The sequence below is a fragment of the Falco biarmicus genome, chromosome 2, assembly GCF_023638135.1.
Source record: "Falco biarmicus isolate bFalBia1 chromosome 2, bFalBia1.pri, whole genome shotgun sequence".
NCBI classification, from domain to species: Eukaryota; Metazoa; Chordata; class Aves; order Falconiformes; family Falconidae; genus Falco; species Falco biarmicus.
Genome location: NC_079289.1, coordinates 644,371 through 665,817, shown reverse-complemented (window position 1 = coordinate 665,817; position 21,447 = coordinate 644,371). Strand labels below are relative to the sequence as shown.

The 21,447-nt window shown below is 48.2% G+C and overlaps 1 protein-coding gene across 1 annotated transcript in view; it reads left to right on the top strand.

Moving 5' to 3' along the window:
* The window catches only part of CLPB (ClpB family mitochondrial disaggregase), a 92,380-nt gene that overhangs the window by 13,596 nt on the left and 57,337 nt on the right, over positions 1-21,447 (top strand). Inside the window, exons 3-4 of the mRNA XM_056329503.1 lie at positions 5,844-5,930; positions 18,572-18,675. Of these exons, the coding sequence (XP_056185478.1) occupies positions 5,844-5,930; positions 18,572-18,675 (191 nt within the window). The remainder of the gene's footprint in view (positions 1-5,843; positions 5,931-18,571; positions 18,676-21,447) is intronic.

Below are 21,447 nucleotides of genomic sequence, written 5' to 3'. Positions count from 1 at the left end.
AAACAGAAGCTATTGTTGCAAAAGTTCAAGTTTCCAGCTTCCTCTTCCTCCACCTGTCAGGAGGGAGCGCAGGGCATGCTCCCAGCACTGAGCACAAACTCAAACATGCCCTCTGGGCTCGGCTGTGAGCACGGTGTCACCGAGTTAGTCACCCAGAACCCCGGCAGCGGGGTGAATAGGAGGCACATCTGTCCGGGGGCAGCGGGGGGAGAAGGCTCATCGTCGCAGCTGACTTGGGCTCTTTTTCTCTTCTGGGTGGATCAAAGTGCTGAAGCTTTGGGAGTTGCTGTCTCGAGGTAGAATAGGGTGTATGCACAAAGCGGCGGGTGCTGCTCTGCCTGAGCTCCTCCGGCAAATTCCAGAGCAGCTGGTGATGTTCTGCTGGCTGGGCCCCGGGCTCCTCCAGAGCTCTGCTCCTTTCCAGAGAAGTCTTTAACTGCTGCCTCGGAGCTGAGGCTCTGCTGGGAGAGAGGATGTCCGTTGAAGACTGGGAACGGGAACCAACAGCTCCTCAACCATTAGAAACCTGTCAGGAAGATCTGTTCATGCAGAATACCCCGACTTTTGGGAGAAGTGGCTGAACTTTCTTCCCTAACCGTGCCCTCCCCCACTCCCCCCAAAAAAGAGGTTTTTCTGAAATCCTTAAAATACAAACACACCACCAAACAGATTCTTTATCAGGGATCTTGTAGCGCTTGGGTCTTGGTGGTGCTGTGGCAGCTGAGGGGCAGTTTGTCATTAGAGAAACACTGGAAGTGGTGCTAATAGAGCTATATATGCATGAGAAACTACTTAAAAGGTAAGAGTGAGTGTCCTGGATCTTATTTGGTTAAAATGTGGATAAACATCCTAAACATTGATCACAGGATTTTATTTAATTAAAAAAAAAACCAACTCCTACTGGTAAATACATTTGGCTGTCTAGGATCTGAGCAGTGGTCGTCGCTTTATCGATTGTCATATCGTTAAATCAGGCGGGGAAAAAATTAATGATAGGCTTGAAGACCCTGAACATAAAGTTCAGTTGTCTAGAAAATCTGTTAAGTTGCTGAGCATCTTGCAGTGATTTAAAAAAAAAAAAAATGCAGCTCCTAAATGAAATGTCAATGCATATTATGCTAGGTGATGTGATGCTACTGATTCTCTCACTGGGTTCGGTCATGTGGCATTCCAGATGCTTAAGTTTATCTAGATTCCTGAATGGAAAACTACTTGATTAATTCTAATATCTTAGCTCCAAGCCTGTAATCAAATCCGACAGCAGAGGCTCCAGCATCCTTCCTGTTGGATGCACTGTTTTAACAGGTTTGACTGCTGGACTAGGATCTTATTTCTTTCTTTTTTTTTTTTTTTAATCTAAGAATGAAGATAATTTGTTGTTCAATATGCCCTTCCAGTACATCTGGAGAGAAAAAAACTCACTTCCAGTGAGTTAAAATGTAGTTTTTAGTGGCTCCAAAGTGCTTTAAGTGAAGGCTGTTGTCCTGGCCTCTGTCTCAGGAGGAGATGCTGAAGTGTTCAGCTGCAGTTCCCCTTCACGAGAAACCAAATGTTAAAATTCATGACATACAGAAGTAAGACCGAACTTTTGCAGCAGAGTGTCCCAGTGGCTGTTTGCACCTTTAATGTTAAATCATACCAATACCACAGGTCAAGTGTGAGTGGGGCGAATACTTTGTGGATTATATTAACTAACCCCCGTAAAAGTTGTTAATAAGCGGTAGGTGTTGGGCCCTGAGGTTTTAGCCATCAGGCTGAAGGGGCATGGCTGCCTTAATCCCTGCTTAGCTGATGCTGTCGTACCTCGGGAGGTTTTGCATCTGGCTTCCCCCTGTCTCTCCCGGGTTCCCCTGTCAGGCTTCCTCTCTGTAGTGCTAATATTTTCCTTTATTTTATTTGCTGGATTTTATGTGGCTTATTAGACTGTCAAATTGACTGTAGGAAGGGGCTGAGGTGGAAGTTACTGTGTTCAAAGTACTTTCAAATGGCCAAGTAAATAAAATGAAATTCCGAAATAACTTGTACACGTCCTTCCATGCTGCTCTAAGAGAAGAGTGGAAGGTGACCGGGTGTTGCGATGGCTGTGAAACGAGTTTTGAGAGCACCTGGGGTGGCTCAGAGGAGAGGCAGTAAGATCTTGGTGTAGGTTTCCCCTGTCTCTGGCTGGGCTCGCTCTGGTGCTGGGGGATACGACTTCTCGTGGCCTCTGGGTGAGCTGGGGCTGAGGCTGGGCCCTGCGGTGGTAGCAAGTGAGCGGTTTATCATCCAAAGGAGTAGCTTTCTGTGCCCCTGCAGACACGGTGCACATGGCGGCACAGATGGAGCCACGGTGTGGATTTCTCCTGCAGGCAGCATCCCTCCGAGCAAGAGCAGCAATCCAGCCTGGATCTGAGTCAGGCTGGCTTATCTTGGTGTTGTGAGTGCAAACACCCTCCGTATGCATAGCTGCAATGGGAGCTGATCTCTAAAGATAGCAATCTGCCTGGAGTACAGGCTGCCATCATCTGTGTATGTAGGCACGTCCTACCTTACAGGGACAGGAAAGCTTTGTGGCCGCACAAAAAAAATTCTGCTTTAAGCAGTCTGCTCTCTGAGCGCTCTTCAGGCAACAGAGCTGGCAGCACTGTCTTATCGTTTGCTTTCAGTGATTAGGTGCTGGAAGAAGGAGAAGGCATAAGGACATATCCTGGGGGGAGCCAAGGCTGGTCCTGTGCAGTGCCTCAGACTGTACTGTGCAGCACCATTTCATAATGCAGGAGCTGCAACCTGGCCAGAGGTCATGATAGCGTAGCGTAGATTTGGTAAGGATTCTGCATGAAGATTTGTTCTTCTGCTACTGTGTAGTATCAAGTATCAAACTTTTTTGGAGCAAGGACCTATTGTTTATCTGCCAAATTGTTCATCATCATTAAACTTTTAATTGTAACCCTGGTAAAGAGAACATAAACCTTCTATTGGTGCAGTGGACCATCTACAGGGGTCATGGCCTCCTGAACCATGGTTGGGAGCTATGAATAAAGGCTACCAGTTACTGTTCTATTTTTTTAGCTGTTGGATCTCAGTCCAAGTGCCTGATGAGCAGTTCAGAGCATCCAGACAGAATCACAGAATCACAGCATCGTCAGGGTCGGAAGACACCTCTGGAGCCCACCCAGCCCACCCCCCTGCTGAAGCAGCTCTCCCAGAGCAGGTTGCACAGAGCCGCGTCCAGGCGGGTTTGAATGTCTCCAGAGCAGGAGACCCCACAGCCTCTCTGGGCAGGCTGTCCCGGTGTCCCGTCACCCTCAGGGGAACGATGTTCTTCCTCACATTCAGATGGAAGTTCCCGTCTTGCACTTTGTGCCCGTTGCCCCTTGTCCTGTCGCTGGGCACCGCTGAAAAGAGCCTGGCCCCGTCCTCGTGGCACCCACCCTTGAGATATTTGTGGGCATTGGTGAGGTCCCCTCTCAGTCTTCTCCTTTCCAGGCTGAACAGCCCCAGCTCCCTCAGCCTTTCCTCATCAGGGAGATGCTCCAGCCCCTCATCATCTTCACAGCCTCTGCTGGACCCTCTCCAGTAGTTCCCTGTCTCTCTTGAACTGGGGACCCAGACTTGGACACAGCACTGCAGATGTGCCTCACTAGGGCAGAGTAGATGGGGAGGATCCCCTCCCTTGACCTGCTGGCCATGCATGTCCTCATGTCCCCATGTACCAGGGCACTAGTGCTGGCTACCCCTCATGTTTAAAGGATGGTCAGATTACCCACCTGCACCCGCTACCTACGTATCATAGAGTCATGGAGTCATAGAATTGTTTAGGTTGGAAAAGACCTTTAAGATCATCAAGTCCAACTGTTAACCCAGCACTGCCAAATCCACCGCTAAACCATGTCCCTAATCATACCTCCACTTGAGTCAGAAGAGCTATCTGACACGCTTCTATGTAGAGCTTGGCTGAAGTCATCTGGCTGTTGTCTGTCGTCCCCCCACAGTCTCAGTCTAATAGGACAAAAAGTTCAACTGAAGGGGGATACCAATCATTTTGGGTATCTAATTTGGATGGCAATTACCGGGCTAGTTTCTCAAGTCAGCAGGGAGAACTGTGTTCAGCTGTGTTCAAAACATAACCTAAAGCTTGGGCATTGGTATTGCTGGTTGGAAATAACTTTAGGATTATATGAGTAAACTTGTTCCTTGGGATAAGTTTTTGGTGAAACTGCTGTGAGAATTTTTGACCAGGTGGAGGACGGTTTGCAGTGGGCTTGTGTACAGCTGTGGGTGTTTGCTGGGCTAGCCTTCATGCTTTCCTTTGTGTTTGTTCCAACTGTAGGAAGAGGGATAGGGTGCATTTCCCTCCTTTTCACTAATTCCATGCCAGCACTTGTTATTAACCATCTGACAGAGTTAACACCACAGCAAGATGAGGGCAGTTAATTTGAAAAAGGTGGCCAGGTTCAGACATGTACCTCTCTGAGTCCTTAGAGAAGGAGTCCGACTTTTTCAGTGTGTGGGAGCAGCCGTAGCTGCCATCGACTCCCTTATCTGTGATCTGGGGGGTGTAAATACTTGAAGTGTGGTGCTTGCGTGTGTGAAACGTGGCATGTGTTTTCACTTGTGTTTCTCACAGCACAGAGTTTAATGGTAGCTCTTCCCTGTTACACCTGTGTGACGTGCGGTAATGGCCTCACCTGGAAAGGAAGATGGAAAAGCCTCAGTTTGGGAAAAGAAAGAAGGATGAGCCAAGGGGGAGAGAGCTGCTGACTCCTGCATAGTTCTCCCTGCATTCTACAGCCTGACCGTCAGCTGCCAGCAGCACCTTGTTCATGGGCGGGGGGGTGGGGGGTTAAGACTTTGTCTCATCTCGTTTAACCTGAGTGCTCTAAAATTTGTGTCTGGATTTCCCTTCTTTTTTGTGATCTACAGAGAGAATGGCACTTCCAGACTGTCATTTCATACCGTCTGGGTTTGGCACTTGGTTTAGGATGAGCTAAATTAGCTTCTGCAAGGACCTGTCCCTTGCCGTTAGCTGTGGGGAGCGCAGGCAGCTGGGCTGGGCTGGGCAGTGAGCATTCACGTGGCTTTGGTTAGAGGAGGTTATTTGGATCCCGTGGTTGGCCATGAAAGAGAGAAGTCTCTGAAATACCACTGTTCTAAGGAACTGCTTGGAATCTGGTGCTAAGAGTAATAGTGGTGTTGCCGCAGGGTCAGAGGATGCAGAAAGGGTAGAGAAGCCTTCTGGTGCTTTAGAATCTGAAGAACGTAACAGTAAAAGCCAGCAGAAGCCATGCAGGATCAAAGTTGCTAAAAGGTGCCAGGGAGGGATTAAGGAAACAGTGCAAAGGCTGAGATAATTTTGCAGAAAAAACCACCAAGGATAGTCTGACGCCTCACATTTTTGGGGTTTGTCTCATTTGTTCTCATGTTGTGCAAGAAAACTGCAAAATATCTCCTGTTGACGTGGGCTTAGGAGATCTGCTGAACTTCTTCTGAAACCCCAGTGGTTGCATTGCGGCCTGAAGATCCAAAACTGTCATCAGATTGTAGGTTAATTGGCTTCACTCTCCATCCTGCTGTTCAGTTCTTTGGGTATTAGACTGAATAGAAGAAAGAAATAAAAGATAAAGAAAACAGGATGGTTGGCATTGCACCATTTGAAAGGACTGTGCCTGTTATCACCTACCAGTTCATTTCAGTTTGGCAGCTGATGAGAAACTGGATTGAATCAGCTTTTCATGTTGATTCTTCCAGGCTGCACTGGAGCAGGTGCTTGTGAAGTAAAATATTCCTCTTTCCGTCATTGGCTCCAGTCTGCCGGGGATGCTTTCTCTGCATCTTCTTCCTCAACGTGTCTCTCTTCTGTCCAGGTTGTTGCTGGAAGGCACGGATGTGAACGCGAGGCACAAGCTTGGCTGGACTGCTCTCATGGTGGCAGCTATCAGCAGAAACTCCAGGTATGTTTGCCTCACCATTCCCCATCACGTAGTGGGTGAGTCACTTCACGGCTCCCCCACCTTTTTATGAAGTCATACCGAGCTCCACAGAGAGTTTCCGTAAAGTTTGGGCTGTGTTGTTGAGCTAAACCCGAGGGAGCTTTTCGCTCTTCCTTTGCTCGGTACGCAGATGATGCTCAGTACACAGGTACACATCACACGCGGGTGTGACAGATGGAGGTAGGCTGCTCTGCCATTCCAGAGAGGTGACTGCTGAACTGACAGCGCCATTCCACAGCGGCACTCAGATTTTGGCCTCTGATGAGTTCGTAACCTTGGGATGTCATTGTGGTAGGCAGTCTAACACCCTGCCATCAGAAATAGCTCCCGTAAGAGCTGCCACGTCCCTCCTAACTTGTGGGGCCATTGCTGGGTCTTTCATACTAGGCCTTTATGAAGCAAAAAGGCTGAATGCTGTGCCCTCCCTCCTTAGTTCCCATGATGATCGCTGTGGCTTCTTGTAACCTTTTAAAGACACTCTTAAATATATTCAGTCTACAACTAAATTCAATTAGTTTTTTTTATTTAAGGAAAAAAGAGAAAAAGAAATCCAATTTTGGAAAACGTGGGACAGACGGGAGAATGAGCTTTGATGTTACAACCTCTCAGGGATGCTTTACTTAGTCACAAGTTCATAAGCAAAAAAGCCTAATTACTTGGGAAAACACAGGATTAAAGCAGCGCACAAAAGCTGAATATCCGCTCTCGGGCGACACGATTCGAATCCATGTGCCGAGTTCGTGTGTGGTGCAAACTTTGATGTGTGCTATGACAAGCTGAAAGTCGTGACCTCCTTGGGGAGCTCCTTAAGATGGGCACAGAGGCGGGGGCTTGGGACTGTTTGTGTAACTTTGATGTCCGAGCAGCAACGGGCCCCGTTGTTTGCCCGTCCGCAGAGGGACGGGCTTTGGAGCCTCCCACCTTTGCCAGTGGACAATGGTCAGCAATGGAGTGTGACGACTGTTGACCATTCCGAGTGACTGATGGACCAGAACAGGGCTTCCCGAGTTGCAAAGGCTAAGAGGAGACGGGGAGAAAGGCTGTTCATGGTACAATAATTACCTAAAATCACGCCTAAAATCAGGTAGAAATGCTAATGAAAACATCTAGGAAGTAAAAAGCGTTCAGCACCCAGGCGGGTCCCTTGTCATAGCCTGGCAGAACGATAGTGACAGTGTGTCTTCTTTGGGTACCTGGCAGAAAAAAGCTGTTTGTGTGTGTGTTGGGCAAATTGTGTTTATTTTCCCCACATTTTGGACAAATACTGACTTTAATTGAAAATTAAGAAGCTCTCGAGTACCTGAAGCTTGGTAGGACTTGTCTCCAACAATATAGCGGAAGAGTAATTAGGTACTTCATGGAGACAAACAAAAATGCAGTGCAGACTTACTCCTGGTGTAACAACTCTGTTGATACTGCTGGGGTTGTGCCAGACATGGGTTTGGCCCTCCGTACCATTTTCTAGCTTTGTCATGCCCACAGTGGGGTCTCGCTGCTGGCGGGGAAATGTATTGAGCTTGAATGTGACAGACGGGAGTGTTGGAAATTCCCTATAAATGGTTCGCTTGTGGACGTAGTCCACAGGGTGACCTTTTTAACCCGAACCCGGCAGAACTGGGTGTTGTGTGTGCGGTCGGCGACGGAACTGGAGACAGCAGAGCGTGGGGAGCTGATGGCATTGACTCAGTGCCATGGGTTTGCCTGCAGAAATGTAAATGTTTATTAGCTTTTCCCTTCCAAACGCAGAGCCTGCTGGTTTTCTGGATCTCTTGCAATCCTTTTACATACATTAGGTAGGAACTAGTCTAAATACGACTTACTCTGCTTTGCAGTAGGATGCAAGATCTTTTTTAGAGTGTGGTCCCTCTGTAAAGCGCGATAATCTGAAATTGGTTTATCCAGCCACGGCAGCTGATTTGGTGGGTTATAAGTTGTTATGACTTTTGGTTTGTAGCCCACCAGTCAAACAGCACCCGGGGGAGATGAGCTGGGTCTTTCTCTGACTTGCGCGTCAGAGGAGAGGTAAAGAGTGGCTCTGAGATGGTCAAGAAGCAGCCAGCTCTGCATGTATTGTTAGCCTGAAATAAGAACAAGCTCATTCCATTTTGTTTTAACGTGCTTGTTCTGTCACTTCTTTTTTTAAGGTTGCTGATACCTGTGCAGGTTATTCAAGTGTGGCTTTAGGGGGCTGTGATGCTAAGAACAGGAATGAGTGTTTTCAGCTTAGAACTGCTAAGAAAAAGTAAGCCTTCAGCCCCAAATTACTGTCTTCCCAAAGTCATTTTTCAGAGAAGAACTATGTTTTCAGTCTCTGCTGTGCTGCTGGAGATTTCTGTGACCTGTCCTTTAGCTTTGTAATGTTTCCCAATTTTCACAGCCCTCAGTCTTCCAATTAGACAGCTACAGTCCATATGTTTAATTTAATTTCAGAGGAGCTGCATTAATGATTTCTGTCAGTTGCCATCAGCTACAAGATGAAATCCCCTGTGCTAGCGGGGAAGTTTGGGCTCTTTTGTTTTTACAACAGAACAATGATCATTTCTTCCTCTTGAAAATGTCCTGTATCCAAAACATGGCAAGGCATTAAGAAGTTTTACGGTGCATTCCTACTGATAGGTTCCAAAGGGGAGACCAGTGTCACGGCTTCATGTCACACTGAGGTAGAGCTCTTCTCAGGGGCTCCCAAAGGCTCCTAATCCAGGTGAATTTAGCCTCATAGCACCCTGTGAACTGGGAGAGGCACTGGTGCTTCCAGCAGCTCCAGGTCCAGGCAGGGATTTCCCTCTCATTGCCTGTGCTCCAGAGGATCGCTCTTCTGCAAGCAGGGAGCATTTCTAGTCCTGGCTGGCATCTTCCTCTGCTGAGCGTCCTGCTCTGAAATGCAGATGCACAGCCTGCAGAGTGGTTGCAGCTTAGCTTTGGCACAGTCATAGCATGGTGGGGGTGGGAAGAGACCCCTGGAGCCCACCCAGCCCACCCCCCTGCTGAAGCAGCTCTCCCAGAGCAGGTTGCACAGAGCTGCGTCCAGGTGGGTTTGAATGTCTCCAGAGCAGGAGACCCCACAGCCTCTCTGGGCAGGCTGTCCCGGTGTCCCGTCACCCTCAGGGGAACGATGTTCTTCCTCACATTCAGATGGAAGTTCCTGTCTTGCACTTTGTGCCCGTTGCCCCTTGTCCTGTCGCTGGGCACCGCTGAAAAGAGCCTGGCCCCGTCCTCGTGGCACCCACCCTTGAGATATTTGTGGGCATTGGTGAGGTCCCCTCTCAGTCTTCACCTCTCCAGGCTCTCTCTCGCACTACAAATGCACAGGGCCCAAGCACGAGGTGCCAGCACATCAAGCCCCCAAACACTGCTGTGATGATAGTTGTAAAAGTAAGGGAAAGTGGCCAAATACTTCAGTCTGGTGTCTAATGTGGTGTTTATATTTTAAAAAGGCTTCATTACAGTAATTTAGTTGCTATAAAAATATTGTTGAAAGAATTGTGTTCCTGTTCTCTTATTATTTTAACTAGCTTGTTTTCTTGTTTCAGACCTTCCCTGAAGTGTGGATAGATTCATTTATGTTTCTTTTTTTATGGGAGAGGGACTCCAAGTCCAAATTCCTTGGCTCTGTGATAGTACAGGTTGTAATTGGGTTGTGAGCTAAAGACAGATCGGCTGTGATCACGTTCATGTGAACAAAGGAAGCTTTTAGGCTGTAATTCCCATCGCTGGGGGAATTTACCATAGCGTTAACATAGCTGATGGGGCAGCAGTGCTGCGTTTATTCTAAGCATAACAGCATGTAAATGTCACTTTAGTCTGCAGTGCTGTGCTATAACTGTGTGTTTCTGTTCAGGTGTGACGAGTGACGCTGGCGAGTGGGTCTGCGCCCACACACATACGCATTCCACCTTACTTTTCATTTATGTTTTTCAGTTGGAGTGACTCTTGGTCTGTTTTTTTCTTTAGTCTTTGTGGAAGCTTGTTGGTCTCCTGGATGTCAATACCTACTTTTAAGTGGTTTCTTCATTCTCCTGGCGAGATACCAGTTTTAAAAGGGAGGATTTATAGTCTATGCAAAAAACACTGCCAGGGGCTTCTTTCCCTTGGCTGCACCTGCTAGCTTTGCACATTTAACATATTTATAGTAATTAAGCTTTAATTAAATGCTTACTGGGAGCTTTGTGGGTTTTGTGCCTTTGTTAAAATAAGCAACAGAGCTATCATAGATTAAAAACTAATGCAGTTAGGACCTTAGCAAGCTAATGTCTATGTATTTGTAGCGTAGTGACCCTTTCTGCATGCAGCTACTCTGTTTTTCATTGTTTCAGCAGAAATAAAATGGCAGTGAAATATTGAGTCATCCTCTTGGCCCCTTATGAGGGGGGGCAGCGTGGAAACTCGTAAGTCCCAGTGTGATGACTGGGGGGAGTTATAAAACACTGGTGCCTGGTTCTGCTTCCATTCCTTACCATCGATGCAACCCCTGTGCACCAGTCCAGCGGGGAGGGGCATGGCTGGAGCATGATTTCAGGGCTCCCAAAGTTGTGTGCATAGCTCATGCGGTGAGGAGGAGCACCTGGCTGTACTCAGTGGGATGAGCTTCTCAGGGCAGTTCAGGCCTCTGCAAGGCTCGGTGACGGCTTGCTTAGCAGCAGCAGTAGCAGCAGCACCCGTGTTTTACAGGGGGAGAGAGAAGATAAAGCCAGTTGGCTGCAGCTGGATCTCTGTGTCGCCGAGGGGTCTCTGTTTGCTGGGGCAGAGACCCGTGCAGCTCTGGCAGGGGCGGTGTGGGTGATGGGCGCATGGCTGCTTGCTTTAAGAAAGTTTGTGTGTGTTATTGCAGGTTTCACAGTCAAGCCTCTTCTTTCCAGCTTCCCTTTTTCTTTTTTACTACTACATAGCTACAGTATTTCTATCCGTGTTCCTCCCTGCTTTTCTCACACACCTGTCTTGTTTTACACACAAACGAGCCCTTCATTCCCCTGGTTCCCCATGTGGATCTCCATGAGATACCTCGGTGAGTGCAGGGAAGGTGGCAGGAGGGACAAGAGCAGAGGCAGCTCCACCTAAGGAGCATTTCTTTATCTGGACAGGTGCTTTCTCTTGGAAGCTGGTCCCTGTCTCCCCTCGCCCATGGGTGTTCTGTATGGACTGCTTTGTGTCCTCTTAGAGCAGGAAGGGAAAGCTTTAATGCTCTGTGCTGGTGAACCATCACGTTCATCACCATGCATGGTGAACCTTCCATGTTGTTCCTCCTTTTAAATGAGTCCTGGTTGTTCATCCAGCTCACGGTATAAGCACCTCCCGGGCATACGTGTTCTTGTTGCGTCAGGGGCTGTAGCCTCTGATTCCTCTCAGCTGTTCCCCACACAATCTCCTCTTCTTCATTTTCTTTTTGAGGCTTTGACTTCTTGCACTCCCTTTCTCCTTTTCCCTCCGTCTTCAGGTCTGGATCTCTTTACCTTTCCTCACTTTTGCACCTCAACACCTTCCTGCTGGGAACAACTGATGACAAGTGACTCCTCCCTTGTGCCTCTGCTGTCCTTTTCCTTCTCTGCCTTTCCATGTAGATTGAAAGAGCTGGGGGCTCCCACGTGGGACCAGGACCAGCAGTGCTTGGCCCAGCATGGTCCTGTCCCTTCCCTTGCCCTCCTCTGACCTTCCTTAAGGAGCGGAGTTGGGAAGTGGCTTGCGCTCTGCCTCGGTGTGGATTGCTGGGACTTCCGCCTCTTCCACGTGTACCTAGACTTTGTGTATTGAAGGTGTTGTATAGATGTTTTATATTGCTAATAACAGTACATCATGCGTACTAATATTCTAGTGGTATGTTCTAAGACTTAGAGTGATGGCTCACCTATCTGGAGCTATTTTCTGTCTACAGGCAATGACATGATTAACTGGTGCAGTCTTATTACCTATATTAGGCACATACATCTGTTCCCTGTGATTTTTTTCATTCCTTTCACTTCAGACAACTCATTCAGAGCTCTCTGCAGCAGAGCTGGAGAAGTATCTGGATGCTTTTGGAAGCATGTAATGTTGTCTGTCAAAGAGCTGAGTTGTTGAACATTGTTTTCAGCTGTGATGACAGCACATTTTGAAGGACTTGTTCCTACAAACTGGGGTATTGTCTTTCAAGTACTCCCCATCCAAATGTCTGATGAACAGAGTCCACTCAGCTGTTCCTGCGTTGTAGCTGCCCGCCTGAGGACAGGCCAGTGGCAGTTGTTCCCCACGCTGCTCCCCTGCTGCCTTGGCAGCGTCCCCATCTGACACCTCTGTGCCTGAGCACCCCTCTTCCCAGTGATCAATGGCATCTGATGTCCTGGAGGTCAGGCACAAGGAGATAGCACCATTTTAGCAGTTTCTGCAAATCTCCAAGCCATAGAAACCACCTCTGTGCACATCTTACCACCACATGCAGGCAGCAGGACTTCTAACGCTCCTTCACTGATGGCTGGGGGCATGCGGCAGCAGTGCTGTGCCTTGACCATGTCTCTGAAGCGTGACTCACCCGAGCCACAGTCTCAAGAGAAAACTGTTGTGAACAATATTACAATTATCACCCTTCAATGTTAGTGTGGTTTTTTTTCCTTTGTGGATTCCATAATTCCTTTTTAGCCCTTCTGGGGGGAGACGTAGGATCATTTTCATCTGGATCAATAATAAACTGCCACAGAGTGAGGGAATGCTGTGGCTGCCCTGCTTTCTGTGCCACAGGTAGGCGTAAACGTATTCCTGGGAAGGCACACATCCACATTTAGACCTCATCTAAGAAAAAAAGGAAAGAACAGGGGCTGGAGTGTAAAGAGCAGCTCCCCCTGGCCCTCCTGCCCCTGCTGAGTTTTACAGAGAGTTAAGATATAGCCACACAAGGGATCTTTGTGTCCGGGCAGGACCTGTGGCTTCTGCCAGAGCTCAGGGCAGCCGCATATCAAAACCCATCAAGGCATTTGCATTGTGCTGATAACTCACGGTCATGGGGATCACTGGACTTCTTGGTTCACCAACCCCAGCTGCCGGTGCATTGGTCCAGGCACAACATCTCTCCTGACACAGCCCCAGTCACATCCAGCCACCTCGTCATTGATTTCCCCACCCCCTATATTGTATGTATGTATTTATTTATTTAACAATATGTTGGTCCAGCCATTAAAAGCAGAAAGCACTTTCTCCAATCGATTGAACTGCCCGGCAAACTTCAGTTAAGCGTTGCTCTCTGAGTCATCACCAGGGTCAATTTAGATTTATATTCACGCTGATGAATAGGCTCTGCCTCTAATCTAATGAAAACTTCATCAGCAAATTAAAACTCAGCTTGTTGAGGCTGTTGAGCACAGGTGAGTTATGGAGGAAAGCCTGCCTTCCTGGACCAGCTCAGCCTGCCATCAGCATCCCTCTCCCTCTAGGTATCTGGTGCAGAGCGTTGTTCTGCCCCAACCCCTGGCAGCAAGAGAAAGAAAACAGGAGGTATATGGGCAAAGAGAATCCTCCATTTAAAACTCAGCCCTTTATTAATAAGCAATTAATTAAGGAAGCTCTGGTGAGGGTGCTAGAGAAGGCGGAAGAGAAGGATGCCTTCTCTAGCACCTTCACCAGAGCTTCCTGAATTGACCCCCACAACTGCCTTACAATGTGGGAAGTAGTTACACCTCTTCTCCCTGGGAAACCTGAGGTCTTTTATTCAGGGACTGCATTACTAGCCCATGCTCTGTGACTGTCATCTGCATTCGCAAGTCCCTTGCTTATTCCAATGACACTCACGTGCTTTGTGCTGATGAGTGCAGTTACTCTGTATTTTGATGGTGCCGTTACCTTTCCTAAAAGCTAATTTGCTTGAATGTCCCATTACCTGCAAATTGAATAGGTACAATCGATATTTGTGACTCCAGGAACATCTGGCTGGTGCAGAAGTGCCTGGAGGGCATGGCACCTCCCAAAATCAGGAGGTGAGACTGAAAGATGATTGGAGAGGGAGGCTGAATGTGCAACGCATTGTTATCAGACCAGTGAGTCCTTCCTGTGTACAGAGCTGGATCGCAGCCCAAAAGGGGGCCAGGCTTTTGGAACATCAGATTTTGCCAGTAAGAGATGATATCCATGCTTATTCAACTTGAGCCTCGCAGCTATCTTAAGAGCTAAGGACATGTGTCTTACTGCTCTGGGGGAAATGGTGTGGAGTGTTGTTAATAGAGACAGCAGAGTACTTCTGACATCATCACCCTAGACCACCTTGCATCTAGCATTTGTGGTCCTCTGCTAAAGTTTCCATGGAAGGTCGCTGCTCAGAGAGAAAGGCTGAAGGTGTATGCAGTGAACGAAGAGGAAGGGGCTGCCTGGGTGTTGCTGAGAGCACATGAAGGTAATATCTGATGAAGTGCCTGAGAAGAGCATTCATTTCAACGTAGTCACTGAGAACAGGAAAGGAAGATGGATGGAGTTACCAAGGAAATTATAAGTCATTGTGTGTTATCATGTGACTCATTCAGTGCCCATAGCTCACCCCTGGGCTGCAAGGTTGTGGATTAAAGTCCTACACTGGGACTTGGGATCATTTCTTTTAAAATGACAAAGATGCATAGACCTTAAAATGTATCATAGCCTGTCAGCTAAAACTGGAGTAGGGGGATTTTTGGTGTTGGCAACTCTTTGGTGTTGACAGCTGTGAGGATAGGGTCCAAGAAGGGTGGTTTGACCATATCAGAAGCTGTACTTTAAAGCGCTTGAATGATCAGAAAGGCTTTCTGATGTAGATGCTGGAAGCCCTACAGTAAGTCAGCTGCCTAGGGCAAGATCATCAAAGGCTTAATTGAGGGACATTTCACTAATGGTGGCTTCTGTTCAGTAGCTAGATGTCCATCTCTAGGAGCATGGAGGTCATTGATGCAGACCAATAGGGCAGCAAGGCAGTACCTGCCCCACCATCTTCCATCCTGTACCTCCTGCTTTCCATAGGGACTGCCTCTTCAAGATCTCTGATGCAGTTCTCCTGATGACTGGGCTGACCACAGTAGCCCCAAGTACTGGAGATGCAGGATGTTTCCAGAGGAATCCAGCTGGATCTTCCAGAAGAACTTTGCGCAGATCATTGATCTGTGCTAGAGCTTTCCCAGGTAGAAAGCCTGGCTGTGGCACCTTTGCTTCTCCTGTTTCATAGACTTGGAGAGATGGCACACCTCCTGCCCAGCCCTGCCAGCCAGGCACTAAAAGCAGGATTGACAGGCCTACCTGATGACCTACCTAATGACCAGGGGTGGAAGAGCCTGGGCTGGTGGGCTTTGGCTGGAGCTGCTCTGGACAGCCAAGGCTACACACTTGGGCTCATGTGATTTTACTTGCGGCCAAACTTCTCTCTTGCTTTTTGTTTTGCTGCAGCCATAGCAGTCAGTGGTAGAGGTCCTGCAGTGTCCCCTTATATAAGGCAACAAGTTGGAGTTGTGAAGTGGAGGTGAGTCAGGAGCTACACATACTGAAAAGCCCTTGCTAGAGGTGCTAAAGGATTTTTAGAATAGGTTTTGTGCCCCATGCCTTGTTGATGCTCCCAAGGCGGTCCAGAAGGACCTACAGGCTCGTCTTGTGGCTAGAGAGATGGCACTCCTACATAAGATGTCCTCATGGAAGTGGCCTTTAGGAGCAGTGTAGCAGGGCAGTGTAGAAATGGCTTTTCTGAACATGGAGGGGGAGATTTGTATCCACACCTTTCTTCTCCCTGGTGGCAAATGGTCTGTTCTGAGAGGACTGAGGATGAAACAATAAGGTTGTATCTCACTGAAACTATGCTGAAGATAGTGGATGATCTCACACGCTGACCCTTGCACCAAGACCAAAACTGCTGAATGAACTGAAAGAAAATACAAGGTCCTGCACGTGGGTCAGGGCAATGCCAAGCACAAATACAGGCTGTGTGGGGAGTGGATGGAGAGCAGCCCTCAGGAGCAGGTCCTGGTGGATGAGAGGCTCAGCATGACCCGGCAATGTGCGCTCGCAGCCCAGAAAGCCACCCGTGCCCTGGGCTGCATCCCCAGCAGCAGGGCCAGCAGGGCGAGGGAGGGGGCTCTGCCCCTCTGCTCCCCTCTGCTGAGACCCCCCCACAGCGCTGTGTCCAGCTCGGGGGTCCTCAGCATCAGAAGGACACGGACCTGTTGGAGCGGGCCCGTCGGAGGCCACGGAGCTGGTCAGAGGGCTGGAGCCCCTCTGCTGTGGGGACAGGCTGGGAGAGCTGGGGCTGTGCAGCCTGGGGAGGAGAAGGCTGCGGGGAGACCTTAGAGCAGCTCCCAGTGCCTGGAGGGGCCGACAGGAAAGCTGGGGAGGGGCTTTGGGCAAGGGCAGGGAGTGGTGGGACAGGGGGGAATGGCTTGAAGCTGAGAGAGGGGAGATTTAGGTTGGACATGAGGAAGAAACCCTTCCCCGTGAGGGCGGCGAGGCGCTGGCCCAGGCTGCCCAGAGCAGCTGTGGGTGCCCCATCCCTGGCAGGGCTCAAGGCCAGGCTGGACGGGGCTGGGAGCAGCCTGGGCTGGGGGGAGGGGGCCCTGCCCCTGGCGGGGGGTGGGACCGGGTGGTCTTGAAGGTCCGTTCCAGCCCAAACCATTCCATGATTCTGTGATTCTATTATAAAATTGAGGCTAGTTGAAGGGATTTGAGTGGTTGAGAGTGAGCACATCTATGATGGGAGGCTACTTAGAGCTTCATATCCTCCTTTGCTGATGTCTGGAGGTAGGTGAGATGATCCTCATCCTTAAGTGCCAGTCCTAAACTATCAGATATCTAATTTTATCATGGGTGTGCAACTCAAACTATTGGAGAAAGTCTTCAGTGTAATGTGCTCCTGACTACACTGAAATGGTGAAAGATCACAGCTGGTAGTTGCTGTTTGGCCAATACGATCCAGTGCATCTCAACCTAAATATTTTAGAACAAAGGGCATTGTTGAAATACAAGTATAAACAAACCTGTGCTCACACGGGAGATGGCCGGAGGATCTCCTGCCTTCCAGCCTGCTGCTTTGCTCACTAAAAGTAACTTTGTACGTGGTGAAGAGTTTACCAGTGCCGGTAAGGAGCTGGCCTTTATTGTACTGTATTCAAAGAATAAAATAACCACCTTTGATTCTGCTAATGCATTTATGGGGTAAATGGTAGAGGAGCTTAAGTGAAATTCTAAATGTGACTTGACAAGACACAGCCTGCAGATACATGTCAGTCAGTCTGTGGTGCACATCGCTGTCAGCCCGTGAGCCATGTCACCAGTGATGAATGCTAACTAACGAGTTACTGTCTAGTTGTCATGGAAGGCTTGAACCCTGGAAAAAAAATTAAGAATTAACTGGCTTCAAGCTGCTTTCAGAAGTGGTGAGAAATCTAATTCTGGCCCGATTGTTTGGGTTCGAAAGCAGAGATGGAGGACTTCCACACCAAAACTGCCTGGCCTGTGCGTCTTGTGTTAATCTGTGCTGCTGCAGCATGTTGATAACCTCGCGGGTCTGGGGGCTGAAAGCCTCGATCCCAACGCACGGGAGAGTTTAGTATGGGATGTTCTGCCTGTGTTGCTGTGGCAGTCAGCCCTAGGAGGGCCTGCCCCTCCAGTGGGTCCTGCAGCCGCCATGTAAAATAAGGGGGAAGTTCTCTACAAATTCAGAGGTTGAATCTCTTTCCGAAGTCCTGGCAGCTGCTGGGCTGGTTGCAGATGATCGGGCTGTCTTCGGTGGTGATCTCATACCAGTGGGCTGGTTCTCAGAGGTGGGGATTTGCCTGAATATTATGCAGCAGTGGAATGCTTTTCTTCCAGAACCCCATATAATTCATGCAGCTGAAATTTGTTCTTGAAATGCTGGGGTCTGACGCTTCATCTTGTGAGGGCAGAAAAAGGCAAAGGAAGGCTTAGCTGTCTCATAGGCCATGTGGGTATAAGAGATGCCTTTTCAAGGGTGGCTTCCATGAGCTGCTTCGATGTAGATGGACTGCTCAAGTGACTGCTGTAAATTGTAGGGCAGAAACCTCAGAAGTGAATAGTGCCCTTTTGCTGTGCTGCATGCTGAAATGCTATGGGCTTCTTGTCTTGGGAGGGTGGCACCTTTATTAAAGAAGGCTTAGGTGCTGTTACGATTGCAAAAAAAATTGTGATTGTGTTGCAATTGCAACCCAAAAGCAGAAGTAACAGCACCATGTAGTTTTGCTTCCCTTAACCTGAAGGCTGTTGCAAGAATCTATCTTTCTGCAGGGGCAGGGATGGCCTTGGAGCCAGGATCTGGCTCTGACTGTACATTTGCTGCTGCTGGGGACAGTTTCCACCACTGATCCAGACCTACAAAGTTACGGGAATGTCACTGATTCCCATGGTGATCTGGGAATATGAATCATGCTCAGAGCGTGTTCTGTGCAGGTCTTCTTGGGAGGACTGTGTTTCCCTACAGCGTCACCCCTGCCTCAAGTGCCTCCCGCATCTAATGGGTTTCAGAATATGCTGGTGTGGTTTTATTTGTGGAAATGTTCAGTTATGGTTGTTGGTTTCCTTCACTAGCCGGGAGGGCTTTCCGAGTGCCGTCTCCCTTCTCAGCCTCTGAAGGACTTTTAATTACTCATGTTCTACCTCTGCCTTATTTTTGTTCCAATTTGTAACAGTGTGGTGAAGATCCTGCTCGCAGCTAATGCAGATCCAAACCTTGGAGACGATTTCAGCAGCGTGTATGAGACTGCCAAGGAAAAAGGCCTCCATTCTTTGGAAGGTAATATTGTTTGTGTGCAGCCACTTGCATTTGCTTTTCAGGTCCCAAAATTTTCTTTCCTGGCTTTGAAATGGAAATTTGACCTTGTATGGTTTTTTTTAGAGCCAGCTTCAGCTCGCATTTAAATGTAGAGTAACTGATGGTACGTGGGCAAGTGTGTCTGAAGATGAGAGAAAACATTGTGTAGATGTTTATGAGAAGCAATCCTTCAACGTCCTAGAGATAACCTGTTTTTATATAGCCAGAACATAATACAAAGTTGTAGATAGGAGTGTCATCCTGTTGACCCACATGCAGCCGCTTGCTGGGGAAGGAGGAGGGTTCAGGGCAGTGTATTCTGTCAGTAACCTTACCCCAGATCTTATAAGTAGGTATAAAGTGAAGAAAGACTTGGCCATTTGAAGTAAGACTGGATGATGTAACTGGTTGCAATTACTGCTGCTGTTTTTTGGGCAGGCGTTAACGCTACCTTTCAGGTCTTGGAGTCTTTACATGAAAAGGAGGAAATGTTCTGCACCGTCGTTTCATCTTGTTATGGTTTTTCTTGGCTGATGTCTCAAGTTCCAGTCTCACCCTAACATTATCCCCATTGCTGGGATGTTGATGCAGACTTAGAATCACAGAATCACGGAGTGGTTTGGGTTGGAAAAGACCTTTCAAGGTCATCTCGTCCAACCCCCCTGCCGTGAGCAGGGGCATCTTGTACTAGGTCAGATTGCTCAGAGACCTGCTCTGTTTATTCAGACCAATTTAAATTTCCAGACTGTTTCCACTCTTTACGACGATAAATGGTGGTTAGATTTTCTTGGGTTTGTGATTATCGATGGAATCTCAGGCAGGGGATGTCTGGACTCTTGGTGCCCAGCTGAGAAAGTGGCCAGCTGCACGTTTCAAGGATGCTTCTTGTCCCCAGGCTTTGTTCTGAGGTTGGCATGAGTGCTGGCAGGACTTGACCCCACTAAAATGTCCCTGGCTGTTGCCTTCCCTGTTCCAGAAGCCTCTTCCACATCTGAATGCTGTGCTGACCTGCTGGCCTTGGCTCTGTGCTGGCAGACCACAGACCATGTCCCAGCCATCCCCATCACCCTGCCAGAGCTCAGCCAGCCTCCAGGGCTCACGTTCCTGGGGACTGCTGCATCCACAGTGACTGCGTTTGTGTGCTGTGACCTCCTGCTCTGGAGTTAAACTGTTTCCTAGCTGCTGGAAGGAGAATATTGGAGGAAGCCACACGGGTTGTCCGAAGCCTGTTGGCCCTGTGTGGTTTGCAGAGCCTAAATCACGTGGTGACATTATCCATGGGTCTGTTGTGCTTTTTGCCTCACTGCTAAGAGCTGAAAGCTATATGAAGTCTAATGAAGGTGTAATATTTGAACCTTTCATAAAACACAGGTTGAGTTAAGAAGATGAATCAGTGAGAGGACAGTTTTGACAGGGTGTTATTTTATTTTTAAAAGCTCTCTGCTCTCATCCCTCACTGTAACCCACCCGTGCAATAGACGTGCTCCTTGATGGAAGTGAGAACACGCATATATCAGCTCGCTGTAGCAGTGAATGCAAAATGTATGAAACAACATTAAAAAATGAACAATGGAATGCCAATACATAATGCATGTACATAGACTTTGTTTAAGACAAAGTATATCAACCAATACAGTTAATTGTTTTTGTCTGCATTCATCCCTCTATAATGTTATGTATTTTGGGGTGAAGAAAAGATAAGGCCACTCACTAAGAAGTTGCATTAATTCTTTGGTTGACATGTTTTATTAAAAAGAATAAATTCAGTTGCATTTTTAAAAAGAGAGGGAGAGAGAGAAACTGCCTTTGTTTTTTACTTTTTTTAATGCATTTACATATTTCGTGTATAAATATTTTTTCATAAAAACATCCAAATCGAGAGTGTATGCTCCACAAACGCTGCACAAAATATATTACAGACATTTATATGGATGGCAGGAAGGGAGACAGAGGGCTGAAAATTTCCAGGCACCCAGTGATTGATGGTAGACGAGGCTTCCCCTGACGCTTTATTGAGTTTCCGATGATTATCTCTCTCTGAGACATTTTTTACAGATGACGGCCGAGCTGTCACAACGGACCATGGGGGAAAAAAACCAACAATAATAACACTTTAATCTCTTTACTGCACTGCTCCCTAGTATCTCAGATTCATCTTCCCTGACGCACGCAGTTCATTATCCTGCTCCTCCCTAGGTAGGAAATGACGACAAATAAATAAATATACATACTCACCCTGTATGCTTGGAGAAAAGACCCAGGAAAGGAAAGGAGCCAGGGCATTAATTGATCTTCCTGGAGGTACTGCGGTTCATTAGCGGAGATGCTGGGCTAGGACAGCATCAGGTATTCATTACAGTGTTTTTCTCTTCTGAACTTTTCAAATCTTCTGGAAATCTGTCGCTAGCTCTTAGGAGGGAACGTGGAGACTGCCCTGCGGGGGATCTGCTGCCCAGGTCTGCTTGCTTTGCTGTGACAAAGTATTAGATGCTGAGAGCCCTTTCAAGTTCTTGATGGCAACATGGGCTTACCGAGTTCTGGTTTTATACCCATTCACCGAGGAGCTTAGCACAGCTCCAGGAGCAGCATTTGGTCCACCAGCTGGGTGACGTTCATTCAGCAGGAGACAGCATGTGCCAGTCCCACCATCACTCAGGCTCCGTGGTGGGGCTGTGTGTTTGTGAGGCTTGCACGTCTCCCAAGGCTGGGGAGAAGGGTTGTGGCCAGGCCTGGCCCTACTGCCTGCTCCCCGCA